General features: G+C 41.7%; 1 protein-coding gene across 2 annotated transcripts; it reads left to right on the top strand.

Annotated features, from left to right (window-relative positions):
* The first annotated feature begins 435 nt into the window (after nt 1-435).
* Nucleotides 436-19,125, top strand: cspg5b (chondroitin sulfate proteoglycan 5b). 2 transcript variants are annotated; one of them, XM_046834489.1, is made up of 6 exons: nt 436-937; nt 11,168-11,981; nt 13,151-13,339; nt 13,725-13,872; nt 15,952-16,095; nt 18,500-19,125. In XM_046834489.1, the coding sequence occupies exons 1-6, from the start codon at nt 865-867 to the stop codon at nt 18,746-18,748; spliced, it is 1,617 nt and encodes a 538-aa protein (XP_046690445.1). In that variant the 5' UTR covers nt 436-864; the 3' UTR covers nt 18,749-19,125. The 2 variants fall into 2 exon arrangements, with proteins under 2 accessions (XP_046690445.1, XP_046690446.1); XM_046834490.1 differs by having other exon boundaries at nt 437-937; nt 13,725-13,800.
* The last annotated feature ends 18 nt before the right edge of the window (nt 19,126-19,143 follow it).

The raw sequence follows: 19,143 nt of genomic DNA, 5'->3' as shown, positions 1-19,143 counted from the left end.
GTCTCTCTCTCTCTGTCTGTCTGTCTGTGTCTCTCCCTCTCTGTGTGTCTGTCTCTCTCCTTCTCTGTGTCTGTCTGTCTGTCTCTCTGTGTCTCTCTCTGTCGGTCTCTCTCTCTCTCTGTCTGTGTCTCTCTGTGTGTCTGTCTGTCTCTCTCTGTGTCTGTCTGTCTCTCTCTGTGTCTGTCATTACTTTTCTGTCTCTCTCTGTCTGTCTGTCTATCTCTCTCTGTGTCTGTCTATCTCTCTCAGACTGATATTTGAAGGAGTCCAGCTGTAATAAAATCTGATTCACGCTCAGTCTTTTGTACTCGCGTGTATGTGTGTTGCGTGTCTGTTGGGGAGGGAGAGGGCAGTGTTGGGGGATGTAAGCTTGGAATTAAACAAGTTCTGAGCTGCCTGTGATTGGACACACAGAGAGAGGGGTAGAGAGGGAGAGAGATAGAGAGAGGGGAAAATCTTCACTCCACTCACTCAGCTCTCGGGCGACTGGAATGCAGCTACTGTCTCTCTGCTCTCCATCAACACACACACACACTCACACACTCCGTCTCTCTCGTTCTCTCTTGGGATCAGTGGTGTATCCTTTAGACCCTGGACGTGTCCGGATAAGTTTCGGCCTAAAGGAGAGAGAGAAGTTGTAAAGATGAGAGATAACCAGACAAGAAGAATATCTCAGGAGTGACAGCAACAAGACACACCACCACACACAGCCAAACCAACCCCATCCATCTGAGACAGAACTGTGTGTGTGTGTGTGTGTGTGATGGAGCACAGGGAGCAGGACTGACTGACTAAAAGCAGCAGAGAGTAAGTGTGTGATGTGAGTTTGTATACTCGTTTGTGTGCTTCAGCTTTGGGAAGAAAATGACGTGCAGGATCTCGACGCTGCTGCTCTCCAGCCTTCTGATTCTCTACCTGGTTCCTATGTGGACACACAGTAAGATCTGTTTCTTAACTACTCTACTGTGTGTGTGTGTGTGTGTGTGTGTGTGTGTGTGTGTGTGTGTGTGTGGCGTGCATGCGGATCACCTGTAAAGAGAAAAAGTGTGCTCTTGACACTCATTTGCATATAGCGACGCCCACAAATCTCCATAAAAGGTAATGTGAACTGACAGCCTGGAGCGAAACAAGCAATCAGGCGAAAGACTGGGAAAGTTACGATAACTCACTTCTGTGATAATAATAACGGGGCCAAATATGATACAGCGCCCCCTGGAGTACAGAGGGTTTAAGGGCCTTGCTCAAGGGCCCACACAAGGCAGTGATTTTGGGACTTGAACCACTGAGCTACCACTTTCCTTTTATTTGTCCTGATTTATACCCGAGTTTGAGTTCATGATGTCATCAGACGTCACTGTAGGAGCATCAGCTCCAGCCTCGTCTATGCTTTACACAGCACTTAATGCAGATAGAGATCTTCTATAGAGATCTTCTTCTGGCTCTTTTTAGATCCACTTACACCCAGTTTGACGTCATCAATACAGACTGGATAAACCCTTAGATTATCTGATGAATGGCATAACTTTTGTTTTAAAACATTTTTCTAGAGATCAGTATACCAGGCGTTTTCTTTTGTCTTCACTCTGAATCGGTTTGGTTTTTCCCAGTGTTTGTGCTTAACCTTCCTCATGTTCACCACTTTATGAAACATGGCATTTAGATATGAACATCCATGTTTCTCCTACTTCCCAAATCCTGTATTATTATTTTTCATGCTGTTGTAGATCTCAGCCCTTCCCCCTGCCCCTCTCGGTTTCCTGGCATGACACCGAGGCGCAATCTGCCACCGAGGTTTCCGAACAGCAGAAGCTGTCAGAGCGGATTAGCGTCAGAGCGTCAGAGCGCCAGAGCGCTAGCGCCGCGTGTAGCCTGGCCTTCTGGAACTCTGAATGTGGGCTGATAATAAGCTATGGGAATGCTAACACCAGAGGTACACAACCTGTTGGACATGCTACAGCAGTGTCCACCTGCAGAGCATGCTCGAACCTCATTGCAGCTCAGAGCTTTATTCGTGCAGAAGATGGGGGGCGATGACTTTATTAAATCGTCATAGAAACAAAACCAAACAATGACAAAAAGTGCAGAATGGAACACGGGTTTGGAACGGGTCCAGTCGAGTAACACCTAAGCAGATTACTTTCGTCAAAAGCTGTTTTAAATCACTGAAGTGTGATTCGAAAGTATTGGAACTGCAGGCTCAGGGTTTGAGACTGAGAGATGAATATGAGACCACCACCACCACCATGCTTCACCTTGTATGATTTAGCTCATTAACAGATCCTTTCTTTCTCTACACTTTGGCCTTTAAAAATATAAAAATCAGAAGACCAAATTGGAATGAAAAGGACCTCTACCAAAGTGATACTAAGTGATACCCTCTACTATCACTTAGTATCACTTTGGTAGAGGTCCTTTTCATTCCAATTTGGTCTTCTGATTTTTATACTGCTGATGAATTTTGTGCAGAGCTTCTTTGTGAGACCTTCACCCCGGCCCTGTGGAGGTTGTTGATGATTTCACTGATTGTTGTTGTTTTTTTTTTTTGCGGGGTTTTCTTCACATCTCATACAGTTTTCTTGGCTGATTTGTTCTATGTCTGGTTAGAAGTAAAGGTGCCATGTTCTAATAGTCTAGATATAAATATTTAAAAAATCATGGCGAAGCTCCACCAGATGTTTTCATTTCCTGTATGTTTTCCTGACATTTCTCTTCAGGCCCCTATTCATGAGAAGAAATGCAGTTCAGTTGGAATCAGCTCAGGTGACTGACCCAGCCACTGCAGAACTTTCTTTCCAGAGCTGCATGTAGAAGAAACCTTTTGATTGCTTTTGAAGTAACATTAGCTCCATCTACTGATTGTTGAAGCATCATGTGCAGTTCCTTTCCTCCTCCATATTATTTTCAAATACAAGCTGATCTTTGTCTCATCTCTCTGTAGGAAGTTTTTCCAGAACTGTACAGGATTTCATGCGAGATGTTTTTTGGTAATCTGGTCTTCCTGTTTTTGAGGTGGACATCTTGTGGTAAAGCCTCTTGATGAGTTTTACACAGATACTCCTACCTCCTGGCCGACGTTCTGCATCTGGCCACAATGTATTTCTTCACCGCTGAAAGAATTCTTTATTCTAACCATTGTTTTCTTCCCAAGTTCCCAAGCTCACCAGCATGTTTTTCAAACTATTGATGATTCTGCTCACCTACAGCTATTTGGACTTAACACAGAGAGACTCCAAATGCAAATCCACACTCTTGAAATCATCTCAAGATCTTTTATCTGCTAAGTCAAATAATACAGGACCTGACCACGGACCTGCTGAGCGACCAACTGTCTGCTTTTGTCCTTTAAAAGGATGAGTGAGATCTAAATCCAGAAAGGTTCAGATGGAGGCATTTGGAAAGTTGGCCCGGTGATACAGTAGGTCTGGTCCCTCAGTGTGTGTGTGTGTCCGGTGTGTGTGATGCCAACGTCACTGCCTGCAGCTCTCAGTACGCTGTTTATAACAGATCTCAGGACTGCAGGCTGTGAGCGTTCACAACGGACTTTATGAGATCAGCACACGGAGTGTCACAAATGCGCTCACAGATGCTCGCTGATGCACCAAACAGGAAGTACTTACTCATTTACAGTGTCTGTCAAAAGTGTGAATCTCTCAGTGTTTATGGTGTTTGAGAGACACGTGCATGTTCAACAACCGACATCATTTCAGACGTCTGTCTGCTCTCTAAATAACACCGAACTCAGACGTGCGCTTCGGCTCATTGTCTTGTAAAGTCGGGTCCAGACGGAACTGCATGGTAATGAAGTGTGGAATGGGAGCCGTGTTGGTTCACTTTCCGGAACCTTCCCTGCTCTATGTGTGAGTGTGGCGGTGAGGGAGTCTGATCACATCTTCTCTCCTGTTCTCCATCTTACACAAGTTCTTCTGTTAGACACAAAATTTCCCATTTGAACTTCAAACCTTCTGTCTCAAAAACCATGATTTGGTGTTTCCACACTTTTTTACAGACTCTGTAAACATGTAGAACGTTCAGCAGGTAATGGTAAAGAAGAAACCAATCAAAGAGCCCACAGGTTTTCATCAGAGCTGCAGTTCGCTTTGTGTGCGTTTGTCTACATAAAGAAAACTGCATACACTGATAAAGCCCTTGTGAGAAGTATGGTCCTTAAGGTGATCGTGAAGGTTCCTCATGAATTCTGAAGCCTTGGATCTCCCAAATTCATGAGTCTTAGTTGAAGAAATTGAATTATTCTTGAATTTAATTATCTCAGAATATAACCCTCCTGAATATCTGTGGTAACATTCGATGTGTAGACCATGCAAGTTTGAGGGTAAGCATCTAGAAAATGAGTTATTTTGGAATCTAAAGTCAAATTCGAGAGACGTTCATGAAATTTTGATCTTTTTCTCGACAAACGCTTGACTTTGCGCTGCATGAATGTGTGATAAACCAGGATCTGAGGAGGTGAGCATGACCTCCACTGACAGGGTGTGGAGATGTCCATGTTACAGAACTCCAAAGACCTGCGAATATAAAGGCGCTTTAAATGATCTGCATGGAATGTCTGAGTGGAGCGCAATCATCTCAGCAGGTTGAACATTAATTACTCACTGATCTCTTTCACAGACCAGGAGAAAAGCAGCCTGGGAAAAAGAAATGTCCAGAATGAAACCTTTTGTTGTAGTTAACACTCAGTTCTCCACAGATACCATGGATGTTCATGTAAAACCATCTTTTCTTCTCTCATAAAAACCCTCTCTCTACCTCCTGTCTTTCTCTGGCTCTCACTCGCAACATCCTGCCATGCCTACTAAACAGGGTGCAGATACCCTCTCAGTGCCCAGTGCCATTCATGAAGGAGACAGAGAGACACATTTTCTCACCCGTTTTCCTCCAGCACTCGTCCAGCAAATGTCCTTCTATCCCTCATTCCTCTGATTATTTCGGAATCAGATCTGAATACATCGATATCACACGGAAACACTGCTGCTGAGTCTAGCTAGTGATGATAATATTACTATTGAGTGTGACAGTGTTGTGAGGATGTTCTGGTAATGTTGTTGCGAAGATATTGTGAGGTTTTGAGAATGTTCTGAGGTTATTGTGAGGATGTTGTGATTATACTGTAAAGGATGTAAGAATGTTGTAAAGTTGTTGTTGTTGTGAAGAAGCAAAGTTTTTTGTGAGGATGTTGAAAGTATGTTGCGAGGATGTTGTGATAATACGGTGAGGTTGTTGTATGAATGTTGTGACGTTGTTGTAAGGATGTTGTAAGTATGTTGTGAGGATATTGTGAGGAAATTGTGAGAATATTGTTTGGATGTAGTGAGGTTGTTGTTGTTGTGAGGTTGTTTTGAGGATGTTAAGAGAGTGTTGTAAAGATGTGAAGTTGTTGTAAAGACATAAAAGTTGTGAGGATGTTGAGGGGTATTGTGAGATTGCAAGATATTTTGTGAGGTTGTTGTGAGGATGTTCAAAGTATATTGTGAGGATGTTGTGAAGTTGTTATGAGGAGGTTGTGAGAATGTTGTGAGGTTGTTTTGAGGACATGGTAAATGGTTGCTGTGAAGATGGGAGGATATTGTGAGGATGTTGTGAGGACATTGTGAAGATGTTGTGAAGATATTGTGAGTATATTGTGAGCATACTGTAAGGTTGTTGTAGGAGATATTGTGTGGATGTTTTAAAATTGTTGTAGGAGATATTGTAAGGACGTTGTAGGAGATATTGTGAGGATGTAGTAAAATTGTTGTGGGAGATATTGTGAGGATGTAGTAAAATTGTTTTAGGAGATATTGTGAGGAGGTAGTAAAATTGTTGTAGGAGATATTGTGAGGATGTAGTAACATTGTTGTGGGAGATATTGTGAGGATGTAGTAAAATTGTTGTAGGAGATATTGTGAGGATGTAGTAAAATTGTTGTGGGAGATATTGTGAGGATGTAGTAAAATTGTTGTAGGAGATATTGTGAGGATGTAGTAAAATTGTTGTGGGAGATATTGTGAGGATGTTTTAAAATTGTTGTAGGAGATATTGTGAGGATGTAGTAAAATTGTTGTGGAGATATTGTGAGGATGTAGTAAAATTGTTGTGGGAGATATTGTGAGGATGTAGTAAAATTGTTGTAGGAGATATTGTGAGGATGTAGTAAGATTGGTGTAGGAGTTATTGTGAGGATGTAGTAAGATTGTTGTAGGAGATATTGTGAGGATGTAGTAAAATTGTTGTGGGAGATATTGTGAGGATGTAGTAAAATTGTTGTGGGAGATATTGTGAGGATGTAGTAAAATTGTGGGAGATATTGTGAGGATGTAGTAAGATTGTTGTAGGAGATATTGTGAGGATGTAGTAAAATTGTTGTGGAGATATTGTGAGGATGTAGTAAAATTGTTGTGGGAGATATTGTGAGGATGTAGTAAAATTGTTGTGGGAGATATTGTGAGGATGTAGTAAAATTGTTGTGGGAGATATTGTGAGGATGTAGTAAAATTGTTGTGGGAGATATTGTGAGGATGTAGTAAAATTGTTGTGGAGATATTGTGAGGATGTAGTAAAATTGTTGTAGGAGATATTGTGAGGATGTAGTAAAATGTTGTGGAGATATTGTGAGGATGTTTTAAAATTGTTGTAGGAGATATTGTGAGGATGTAGTAAAATTGTTGTGGAGATATTGTGAGGATGTAGTAAAATTGTTGTGGGAGATATTGTGAGGATGTAGTAAAATGTTGTAGGAGATATTGTGAGGATGTAGTAAGATTGTTGTAGGAGATATTGTGAGGATGTAGTAAAATTGTTGTGGAGATATTGTGAGGATGTAGTAAAATTGTTGTAGGAGATATTGTGAGGATGTAGTAAAATTGTTGTAGGAGATATTGTGAGGATGTAGTAAGATTGTTGTAGGAGATATTGTGAGGATGTAGTAAAATTGTTGTGGGAGATATTGTGAGGATGTAGTAAGATTGTTGTAGGAGATATTGTGAGGATGTAGTAAAATTGTTGTGGGAGATTTTGTGAGGATGTAGTAAAATTGTTGTAGGAGATATTGTGAGGATGTAGTAAAATTGTTGTGGGAGATATTGTGAGGATGTTTTAAAATTGTTGTAGGAGATATTGTGAGGATGTAGTAAAATTGTTGTGGGAGATATTGTGAGGATGTAGTAAAATTGTTGTGGGAGATATTGTGAGGATGTAAAATTGTTGTAGGAGATATTGTGAGGATGTAGTAAGATTGTTGTAGGAGATATTGTGAGGATGTAGTAAGATTGTTGTGGGAGATATTGTGAGGATGTAGTAAAATTGTTGTGGGAGATATTGTGAGGATGTAGTAAAATTGTTGTAGGAGATATTGTGAGGATGTAGTAAGATTGTTGTAGGAGATATTGTGAGGATGTAGTAAAATTGTTGTAGGAGATATTGTGAGGATGTAGTAAAATTGTAGGAGATATTGTGAGGATGTAGTAAAATTGTTGTGGGAGATATTGTGAGGATGTAGTAAAATTGTTGTGGGAGATATTGTGAGGATGTAGTAAAATTGTTGTGGGAGATATTGTGAGGATGTAGTAAAATTGTTGTAGGAGATATTGTGAGGATGTAGTAAGATTGTTGTAGGAGATATTGTGAGGATGTAGTAAGATTGTTGTAGGAGATATTGTGAGGATGTAGTAAAATTGTTGTGGAGATATTGTGAGGATGTAGTAAAATTGTTGGAGATATTGTGAGGATGTAAAATTGTTGTAGGAGATATTGTGAGGATGTAGTAAAATTGTTGTGGAGATATTGTGAGGATGTAGTAAAATTATTGTGGGAGATATTGTGAGGATGTAGTAAAATTGTTGTAGGAGATATTGTGAGGATGTAGTAAGATTGTTGTAGGAGATATTGTGAGGATGTAGTAAGATTGTTGTAGGAGATATTGTGAGGCTGTAGTAAAATTGTTGTGGGAGATATTGTGAGGATGTAGTAAAATTGTTGTGGAGATATTGTGAGGATGTAGTAAAATTGTTGTAGGAGATATTGTGAGGATGTAGTAAAATTGTTAGGAGATATTGTGAGGATGTAGTAAAATTGTTGTGGGAGATATTGTGAGGATGTAGTAAAATGTTGTGGAGATATTGTGAGGATGTAGTAAAATTGTTGTAGGAGATATTGTGAGGATGTAGTAAGATTGTTGTAGGAGATATTGTGAGGATGTAGTAAGATTGTTGTGGGAGATATTGTGAGGATGTAGTAAAATTGTTGTGGAGATATTGTGAGGATGTAGTAAAATTGTTGTAGGAGATATTGTGAGGATGTAGTAAGATTGTTGTAGGAGATATTGTGAGGATGTAGTAAAATTGTTGTGGGAGATATTGTGAGGATGTAGTAAGATTGTTGTAGGAGATATTGTGAGGATGTAGTAAAATTGTTGTGGGAGATATTGTGAGGATGTAGTAAAATTGTTGTGGGAGATATTGTGAGGATGTAGTAAAATTGTTGTGGGAGATATTGTGAGGATGTAAAATTGTTGTAGGAGATATTGTGAGGATGTAGTAAGATTGTTGTAGGAGATATTGTGAGGATGTAGTAAGATTGTTGTAGGAGATATTGTGAGGATGTAGTAAAATTGTTGTGGAGATATTGTGAGGATGTAGTAAAATTGTGGGAGATATTGTGAGGATGTAGTAAAATTGTTGTAGGAGATATTGTGAGGATGTAGTAAGATTGTTGTGGAGATATTGTGAGGATGTAGTAAGATTGTTGTGGGAGATATTGTGAGGATGTAGTAAAATTGTTGTAGGAGATATTGTGAGGATGTAGTAAAATTGTTGTAGGAGATATTGTGAGGATGTAGTAAAATTGTTGTAGGAGATATTGTGAGGATGTAGTAAAATTGTTGTGGGGATATTGTGAGGATGTAGTAAGATTGGTGTAGGAGATATTGTGAGGATGTAGTAAAATTGTTGTAGGAGATATTGTGAGGATGTAGTAAGATTGTTGTGGGAGATATTGTGAGGATGTAGTAAAATTGTTGTGGGAGATATTGTGAGGATGTTGTGAGGAGCTCCACTTGTTAGTTTTCATGTGCGGGCGCAATGGTGGGAACCACACAGATGAAAGAGAGGACATGAAACGAGAGGCGAGGACAGAAGAGGCTCTGTTCCACAAGGCTTTTCACATGAGAGGCACTTTATATCGCTCCTTGGAAACCAGTGTGTGTGTGTGTGTGTGTGTGTGTGTGTGTGTGTGTGTGTGTGTGTGCCTAAGAGACTGAATTCGAATACAAATTCCCTGAAGCAACTTTGTTTTACACTGCCAATCACACTGAAAGAGTGAAATAGACTAGAAAAGCCCTCATCCCTTCTCTCTCCCCCCCATCACTATCTCTGTGTTCTGTTATATTGTGGAGCTCACGATTCCTCTTTCGATCCGAAACACTGTCAATGTGACCCGATCATGATGAGTTTTTTTGCACAATTTTTTCCATTGTGATGGATGACAAGAGATGTAAGAAATGTGCAAGCTGTCATTTTGCAGATCTTTCGTGATCTGATTTAGACAAACAGCAGAGGTGAGAGCGATTACGCTAATCATCTAATTACATCAGCTTTCTGTATACTGTGGACTGCAGATGGAACTGACAAGCCAGCATGAGATACAGGCTAAGAGACATGAGGATGTGGTGGGTTTATCTGTAAATAGGGAATTGACATCCAGCCGTCTGATCGCTACATCATGGATCACAGAACACAGCGAATAAAAAGTCAATCATGGACTATTCTAATGCTAGTCAGAGGAGCCATCTAGTGCAATGGTCTCCAACCCCCAGGCCGCGAACTGGCACCAGTCCGTGGGTGAATTGGTACCGGGCCGCACAGAAAGAATACATAACTTACATTATTTCCATTTTATTTATTTTTCTGCTGCTAAACAATGTTTTATTTTAGAAAATGAGCTGATTCTCTCCACCATATCTGTCTATGACTCACTCTTAATGCATGTCATGATGCCTCGGTCACATGTCTTACCTACATCCGCTACCTTCTTAAAGGGGCTGCTCCGGCCGCTAACACATAATACACCTTCTTCTTTTGGCTTCTCCCATTAGGGGTCGCCACAGCGGATCATCCGTCTCCACAACCCCCTGTCCTCTACATCTGCCGCTGTCACACCAACTACCTGCTTGTCTTCCTTCACCACATCCATAAACCTCCTCCTTGGCCTTCCTCTTTTTTTCCTTCCTGGTAGCTACATCCTCAGCATTCTCCTACCGATATACCCCATGTCCCTCCTCTGCACGTCTAAACCATCTCAATCTCGCCCCCCTTACCTTGTCTCCAAAACGTCCTACATGTGCTGTCCCTCTAATAAACTCATTTCTAATCCTGTCCATCCTCGTCACTCCCAATGAAAATCTTAACAACTTTAGCTCTGCTACCTCCAGCTCCACCTCCTGTCTTTTACTCAATGCCACTGTCTCTAATCCATACAACATCTCAGGTCTCACCACAGTCCTATAAACTTTCCCTTTCACTCTCACAGATACTCTTCTATCACAAATCACTCCTGTTAATCACTCCTGCTATTCTCCACCCACTCCACCCTGCCTGCACTCTTTTCTTCACTTCTCTAACACACTCTCCATTACTTTGCACTGTTGACCCCAGGTACCTGAATTTCTCCACCTTCTCCACCTCTTCTCCCTGCAACTGCATCTTTAATAAACCTGGGCTTTATGAAAGAATAATGAGAAGAACACCAATGCTGTGAGAAGAAAAAACCCCAGATGAAATCCAAAATGGAGACTAATATGTAGAAAACAATTCTGTGCTGTGAGGAAATTGTAACTCAGTTTTGCTCTTGATTCTAAAGACATCCTGAAGGTAGTAAAGCATGACGGTGGTAGTATTTAATGATGAATCCATGAATCCAAATAAGTTTCAAAGGAATGTCTACTACATGAGACCACCATGTGTTGTGTATAATATAATAGATATGGTTGGACGAAGGTCAGACAGCAGCCACAGAAGGCCACAAAATACCTTTAGATACAATTTCTTTGAAAAAGAAATACGTGCAGGTACTAAAGCATCAGGACTTCAAATCCACATTGCTGCACTTTGATTGTGTACAGATAAGTCTACAGAGGATGGAAAGTCCAGTCAGTATGTTTGTGTGTTTTGTTTTACAGGCAGCTCATTGGCATCCAGTGCCACTCAGATCAACTCATCTCATGCTGAGGAACTTAAACCTTCACTTCCTGCTGAAGTTCTGCCCGGTTCCTCATCTCGAACACATGCCCATAAACAGCGTGCAGCAGAAGAGGCTGGAAGCAGTGGCCTGAATGAAAAGGTGATCAGCGCTGATTCAGCTGAAAGTGAGCACCACCACACCAACACAGCTGTAGGTGGCATGGGGGCAGGTCTTCCCACCCTGTCTCATGGCAAAGCCCAGCTGGACTTTAAAGAGGAAAACCTAGAAGACGCCACCTCTTGGTGGCAAGGTGAAGCTCTGCAGCCTGATGGACGTGTCCCCGACCCCAACAGCCGTTCTCCTCAGTTGTTCCTCAGCGAGTCGGATGATTCCAACCCCGTCATTAAAGTGGGTTTTTATCAACCGGATCAACAGTACCAGCTAGAAATCCCACCTCAGGAGGTTCAGGGTGGAGATCTCACCTCCTGGACGTCTGATTTTTATGATTACCTGGCGCCTGACTACTCCACCACAGAGAGCTATGCGGTTGAAGACCAGTCCACACCTGCAGAAACGGAGGATGAAAATATCCAGCTGATTAAGAAGGCTGCTCCCGTTAACTCTCAATCCTACGATGGTGTGTCTGGTGGGGATGATCTGGTAGGACCTCCGAGGGCAGTGGATAGCAGCGGATGTGTTCTGGGATTTGTTTGGAGGAACGGCACCTGCCAGTCACCTTGCGACTTCTACAGCAGTTACTGCTTTAATGGGGGCCAGTGTTATGTGGTGGAAGGGATTGGTGCATTCTGCAGGTAAAAACTCTCTTACCTTCTGGAGACACGTGACACAATCTACAATTTCGCTCAACCTTCAAAGCCAAAAACAATTGATTTTGGGAGGTTTGATTTCCGAAAAATACGAATCAAATTTTACACCTCATTAATACTGCATTAACCAAAGATCAAACAAAAAACGGACAAAGTAGTAAAGCGAATGCTCAAAAAGGGTTCTTTAGTTCACAAATCGAATTGCAGTATTATTTACATTTATGGCATTTAACAGACACCCTTATCCAAAGCGACTTACATTTATCTTATTCATAAAGCTGAGCAGCTATGGGGTTAAGGGCCTTGCTCAGGGGCTCAGGAATGGCAGCTTGGTGTGGCTGGGATTTAAACTCATGTCCTTCGGATGCAAAGTCCAATGCCTTTGTCCAAGCTACCACCGTTTAGAAATGACAAGAACCGTTCAATTTATTTTAAACAAATAAAAGTATAATTTTTGTTAAAGTGAAATCATATATTCAGAACTGACTGCCATCTGATGCACCTCAGAGAGAGCAATATTTTTATTCAATTTCAAGCTGTTTTTTTCTTTTGGGAAATGATTCAATCCCTTTTCTTACTAAAATTGAGACCAGCGGCGCTTAAAAGTCGCTCACAGTCAGCGATCTCAAAAGGTTTGGAGACGAGTTCTGTTTACCCAAAAATATTACGTTTAAATATCTACGCTTCCGCACGATCATCTTCGAAATAGTCCACAATAGTCGATATCTTTTGCCATACTGACTTATGAAGATCGGTGATCCCTGTGACTGTGTGTGCAGCCTTGTGCTGCCATCTGGTTGTGTGTTACAAAACTATTCTCCAAACATTTTGATACCAGCTTGTTCAGTGAAGTGAAAATCTTATTGACTATAAATGTAGTTAAATAGATAAGATCTTCGATAAAAAGACTAAAATACTTTACACCATCATCACTGTGTCCTGGTTGAGCTGATGGCTGTTTGAGTCTCCTCTGTTTTAGAGACAGATTTCCTGTTCGCTATTGATTGACCCTTAATACACTGTTTGACAATGGAAGGGTGTGTGTAGTGTTATTATTATTATTTATCACTCACACACACACACACACACACACACACACACACACACACACACACAGTACAGTTGTTTTATTAATCGTGTGCATCTCTGTGCAGGTGTAACATACAGGAGTACATGTGGAACAAAGGGACCAGGTGTGAGTCCGTCATCACCGACTTTCAGGTCATGTGCATTGTGGTGAGCTGTGTTTCAGTCGTGCTGCTCATCCTCTTCATGCTCATCGTGGTCTTCTCCAAGCGCCTCCATCAGCTGAAAATCGAAAATAGACAACTGCGAAAACGCAGGTTAACACACACACACACACACACACACACACACACACACACACACACACACACACAGATACTCTGTATACTGAAAACTGCCTGGGACAACAGACTAATGTTTGTGTGTGTGTGTGTGTGTGTGTGTGTGTGTGTGTGTGTGTGTGTGTGTGTGTGTGTGTGAGTGTGTGTGTGGGTGACCTACATACAGCTGTGCAGCCAAAATCTTTTAAGCACAGTCCATGGAACAGATGGAGAGGAGGATGGGAGGAAAAGAAGGGTGCGATGATGAAGAGAATGCCAGAATAAATCAAAAACTCCAATGTTATCTCTCTCTCTCTCTCTCTCTCTCTCTCTCTCTCTCTCTCGCTCTGTCTTTTTTTGTCTCTCTCTCTGTCTCTCTCAGTAAGTCCAGGCCTCAGTCGGAGCAGAACAATGACAACTTCTCGCTCTCCACCGTGGCTGAAGGTTCACAGACAAATGTAAGGGATGAGTGTGGTTCTCCATCTAACCCTCCCCATGCTTTGGCTTACTATGATAACATGATCTGTCAGGTAACTCCCTCTTTTCTCTCCTTCCCTCTGTCCTCTCTTTTCTCTTTTATCTAATTATTTAACCCTTACTTTTTCCTCATATAGAACACAAATAGAACACATATAGAACACCTCGCTTCCTATTTACACCATGTTTTTTCCTCTTCCCTCATCTCATGTGAGTCTGTGCACAAAATCGCATTCATCCCACTGCTGTCTGTGTTTGTGTTACTTTATGGCCTCCACAATGGATCTTGTAATAAAGTGTGTGTGAATAGAACTGAAATGGGATTTACAGCAGGGGTCTCGGCTATCCAAGTGTTTAGAGAACAAACACTAAATCAGGGGTTTGAGATTAGAGATTAGAGGTTGGCTGTGGTTTTTGGTTATAGATTAGGGGTTGCTTAGGGGGTAGGGTTAGGGAACTTTACTGTTTGAAGTATACTTACCTCTCATTCTGAGAGAAGGTGGTACCAGTCAAGCAGTGCTGGAGGATCTCAGACAGTATGGTGCAGTGTAAGGAGTGAGAAGGTCTCTGAGGAAAGAGGGTGCTGGTCCATTTTTGGCTTTTTAGGCAAACATCAGTGTTTTGAATCTGATACCTGCAGCTGCCAGAAGCTACCAGAAGGGGTGGTGTTTGAGAACCTTGAGGGCAGGTTGAACACAAGTCGTGCAGCTGCGTTTTGGATCATTTGCAGTGGATGAATAGCCTTCAGAGGAAGCAGAGAGCTGCAGTAGTCCAATCTCGAAATGACAAGAGACTGAACAAGCACCTGGGCAGCCTGTGTGGACAGAAATGGTTGAATCCTTCTGATGTTTTAGAGAAGAAATCGACAAGAACCAGCATGAGAAAAACAGTTGATTGTCAATTGTTGAGCGCCAATTTACTATCTATATATGCATAGCGAGTCCAGGTCAAGGTAGTACTTGTCAAGGAAGTTCTTATCTGAGTAGAAAATGTCTAGGTACTGCTTGTCAAGGTAGTACTTGTCTAGGTAGAATTTTTCTGATTTGTATTTGTCTGAGTAGAACTTGTCTAGGTAGTACTTGTCTAGGAGTTTTTTTCGAAGTAGTGTTTGTCAAGGTAGTTCTTGGTTGACAAGTGTTTGTCTAGGTAGTGCTGTTCTAGGTGTATTTATTTAGATAGATGTGGTCTTGGAATTTGTAGATTTTAGTTTGGTCTAAGTAGTGCTTGTGTAGGTAGTTCTGGTCTAGTTAGTACTGGTGAGTTAGAGGTGCTTCTTACGTAGTGCTGGCCTGAGTAGTGCTTGTTTTGGTAGCTGTGGTATAGATTGTTGTGGTCTAGGTAGTGCTGGCCTGAATTGTGTTTAACTAGGTAGTGCTTCTCTAGGCAGTTGTAGTTGTAGTTTTGGTCAAGGTAGTGAATGCTAGGTTGTTTTGGTCAAGGTAGTGCTAGTTAATGATGTGGACTTCTCATTCAGCACAGACTTTACAGAATTCCGCACAGTACACAAGGATGTAGTATCAGTCTCATAACCTGAGGTAGAGGTTGCATAGGTTAGCTGATTAGTTAACGAATACATTTACCCTTGTCACCTTTGTTGACTATCCGGAGAGGAGAAAAAGAAAGTAAATTAAGCCAATTGCAGTGTATCAGTCTGAATAATTTTCCCATTACACCTATCCCTGATCCCCCAATTATTTTATCATCAAAGGTGTAGCTTATAGAAGTATGGAAGGAAAAGCGCAAATAAAACATCCTACAGCTCGTTTGAAAATATTTCCATACAGCACACTGACCTGAAGTGCCGAAAGAGCTTCAGATATAAAGTATGTGCTCCTAGTGAAGTGCGGACAGCAGACAGCATGTTCTCGCTCAATGAAAACCTCACCAAGGTTCATCTTTTGTTTCCTGTCCTGTTGTTTAAACCGTTCATTTTTTAACATGACCCATTCTGAGGCTCTTCACTGAATGCTGTGTTCTGACCGGCATTACAGAGTTGGAGAAACTCTGTGTGTTTGGAAAGGGTTATTGTGGGGATGTCTGTAGATTTTATTTGTGCTTCCTGTGTGTGTGTGTGTGTGTGTGTGTGTGTGTGTGTGTGTGTGTGTGTGTGTGTGTGTGTGTGATGCCTGCAGAACGACACAGCCAAGCCAGAAGAGCCGGTCAAAAGCCCTGCTAAGGAGGATGAGTCTCTGAATATCCAGAACACACTGCCACCAAAACAGGAGAACAACGACACCACCACCACCACCATCACTGGCACTGACGATCCTGAAGAGGTAAACTCTCTGAAGAACACCATGTAGTAGCAGCCTCCAACCACACGCGGGCGCTGTAGAGGAAGACCTTACCTGTCTAATAAGCATAGATATGCATATTAGAGACCAACCAAACTCGACCTAGATAGATGTAGCTGAAATAATCTAGATTTAATTTTTATTTGATGTAACAGTAGATGACACATGTATAAGATGATGTCAGTGACTCTGAGAATGTTTGGGGAAATAAAACTTCAGCTCCAGGGTTTGATCTGTAGCTCAGTTTAGCACCTACATGGGGTTTTTATATAAACATCACCCAGGGTGTTTTTTTTTTTCTTTTCACTGCAATCCTAAAGAACTGAAGCTGAACAACGGAATAAACAGAATCTTCCCAAGACTTTCACAGATCAAAACTGCTGCAGGAAATTAAATGTTTTCTCCATAGAAAGCCATGTGTTCTACCTGTAGAGAGGGAATAGGTCTCTAATAAACACAGCTATGCAAACACCACACACACACCACACACACACAAATATATATATACAAGGTGGTATTAAATACTTTCGAAACTAGTTTTGTACACCAACAGGCTTCACGCACAGTCACAGGGAGCACCGACCTTCATAAGTCATTGTGGCAAAAGACATCGTCCTGTGATCAACTGATGCTATTCTGACCATGTGAGGTCTCCTAACACGAGAATTTCTCACCAGAAACAACATGATCTCACGTCGCACGCACCCTATTTGCCAGATTTGGCTCCTAGGAACAGAGCGAGTCTCCAAACTTTGATACCACCTCGTTTAATATAAATATTATACAGGTAAAATCAATGTAACTCAAAGCATGAAATATGTGTATTTAATTTGTTGGTATTAGTTTCTTCTTTGCTAATGGCTAAACGTTAGCTGAGCCAGTAGAGAGTTTGATATACAGGGTCTGATGGTTTAAACTCATACTGCTGTAGAACATGCCTTGTGTTCCACCACGCTGGTCTGGTCACTCTTTTTCCCACTCCTTCTTGCTTGCTTGTTGCTGTCATGCTGCTTCATGCTACATCAAGTTCTATATATATTCACCTTTAGCCCTGGCTGCTGTCAATCAACCCCTCTTTCCTGACCCGCCTTATTCGGAGTCGGCATGCATTGGTGTTCTTTTTATATACGGATAAAGGATGCTTTTGTTTTTTTCTTTTCTCCGGTGTTTGATTATATACACTGTTGAAGCAAAATGTTTTTTCCTCATTAATGTTCTTCCACATTCTCTTGATGTACTTAAGATGTGATGCATTTGGTTATTTTTTAGAACTAGTTTGCTGGAATAAAAGCATTTTTGACAGTAATGAGCTGGTCCCAGTGTATTCCTGCACTCCGCCATCTTTCTCTCTCTCTCTCTCTCTCTCTCTCTCACACACACACACACGCTTTATATCCTCCTTTTCTCCATCTGTCCCCCCTGCTCTCTCATTGTCTGGGCCTTGTGCATGGCTTTTACATAAACACACACACACTCACACACACACACCTGAGCTGTTGCTAAGCACAAGATGCCTGCTCTGTTTCCCTCGGAACAAAGGAGCACATGTTCCTTTGAATGCACCCGCTAGAAACATCAAATCCTAGAAGGACAATGATATCATGTTGATATATAATCCAGAAGCTCCTAACTCCTAACTGGTAAGATCTTGTTCATGTCCAGGTTCTGGTCTGGTTCAGGTTCTGGTCTTGTTTAAATCCAGGTCCTGGTCTTATTCAGGCCCAGGTTCTGGTCTTGTTTAGGTCCAGGTCCTGATCTTATTCTGGTCCAGGACCTGTTCAGGTTATGGTCTAGTTCAGGTCCATGTCCTGGTCTTGTTCAGGTCTTGTTTAGGTTCTGGCCCTTGTCATTTTCTGGCCTTGGTCAGGTCCAAGTGCTGGTCCAGGTTGTGGTCTGTTTCTGGTCTTATTCAGGCCCAGGTCCTGCTCAGGTTCAAGCCCAGGTCCTGGTTCCAGTTCGCCTCTGTCATGCAAATAATTCTGAAGTCATCTCAATAAAACTCTCCACGCTTATTATACTGAATTAAACCTCTTTAAACACGGCTGGTGTCAATCACACTGTTCACATCTTACTACGAGCACACACACACACACACACACACACACACACACAAACACACACATTCAGTGTAGGATTGACCCCTCCCACTTAATGAAATAAAAGTGGACACAGCGTTGTCTTTCTCCTCTGCGCCATTGTTCTTCCTCTATTTCTCACCCGTCTGTAGCTCAGTGTTTTAACACCACATTTGTTTTATCGATCATTTTTCATTTTGGAGTTTTTTTATGTTGCAATTCTTTATCCATATGGTATTTCATAGATCACCTTTTTATTGTGTTCTCCATGTGCCTGGTGTGTTTTGTGTTTCTTTGTGTTCTGTCTGTAGAGCGGCGTGACCATTGATCTGGAGCTCCTCCTCCCTAACGAAGCGAAGGCACACCCTGAGACGAGTCCCCCACTTCACTATAACGTCTTCCTCTATAAGCTCCCCAAATCGCCCAAAATATCCCCGGGACGCTCCAGGCAGGGGAAGGTTCTCCCACAGATCCGGCCCAGACGAGGCTCTGAGCCTGGCTATAGCCCCATGTCCTCCAGGACACCCAACCCTCGCCTGGGGAAAGCCTGCACACCTTGATAACGCCTTGAAAAATCTAAGCTGTATGGTCATGGTGACGTCTGCGTATGACGACACGTTCTTGATCTGGCCACATGTACATGTAATCAATGTACAACAAATAAGCTGGATTTCACCCCACAGATCTCACATGAGGTACCGTAATATTCCCATATATATATATATATTGCAAATTTCCCTTCACTATAAAGACCATGAGTGCACATCGACTTCCTGTAATCATCTCCCAATCACGCCGATACAAAACGCAGACGCCACGTCATAAAAAAAAGATTACTAATGCATTAACGAGGTGCTTTTTTTCTTTTCTTCTTCACGTTTCTAATCTGATTAATATTTTTTTGTTTCGAATAAACACTGAATCGTGTGAAAACTTGGCCAGAGTGTAATTTTCT

The sequence above is a fragment of the Silurus meridionalis genome, chromosome 22 (genome assembly GCF_014805685.1).
Source record: "Silurus meridionalis isolate SWU-2019-XX chromosome 22, ASM1480568v1, whole genome shotgun sequence".
In the NCBI taxonomy this organism is placed as follows: domain Eukaryota; kingdom Metazoa; phylum Chordata; class Actinopteri; order Siluriformes; family Siluridae; genus Silurus; species Silurus meridionalis.
This window is presented reverse-complemented; position numbering and strand designations above follow the sequence as displayed.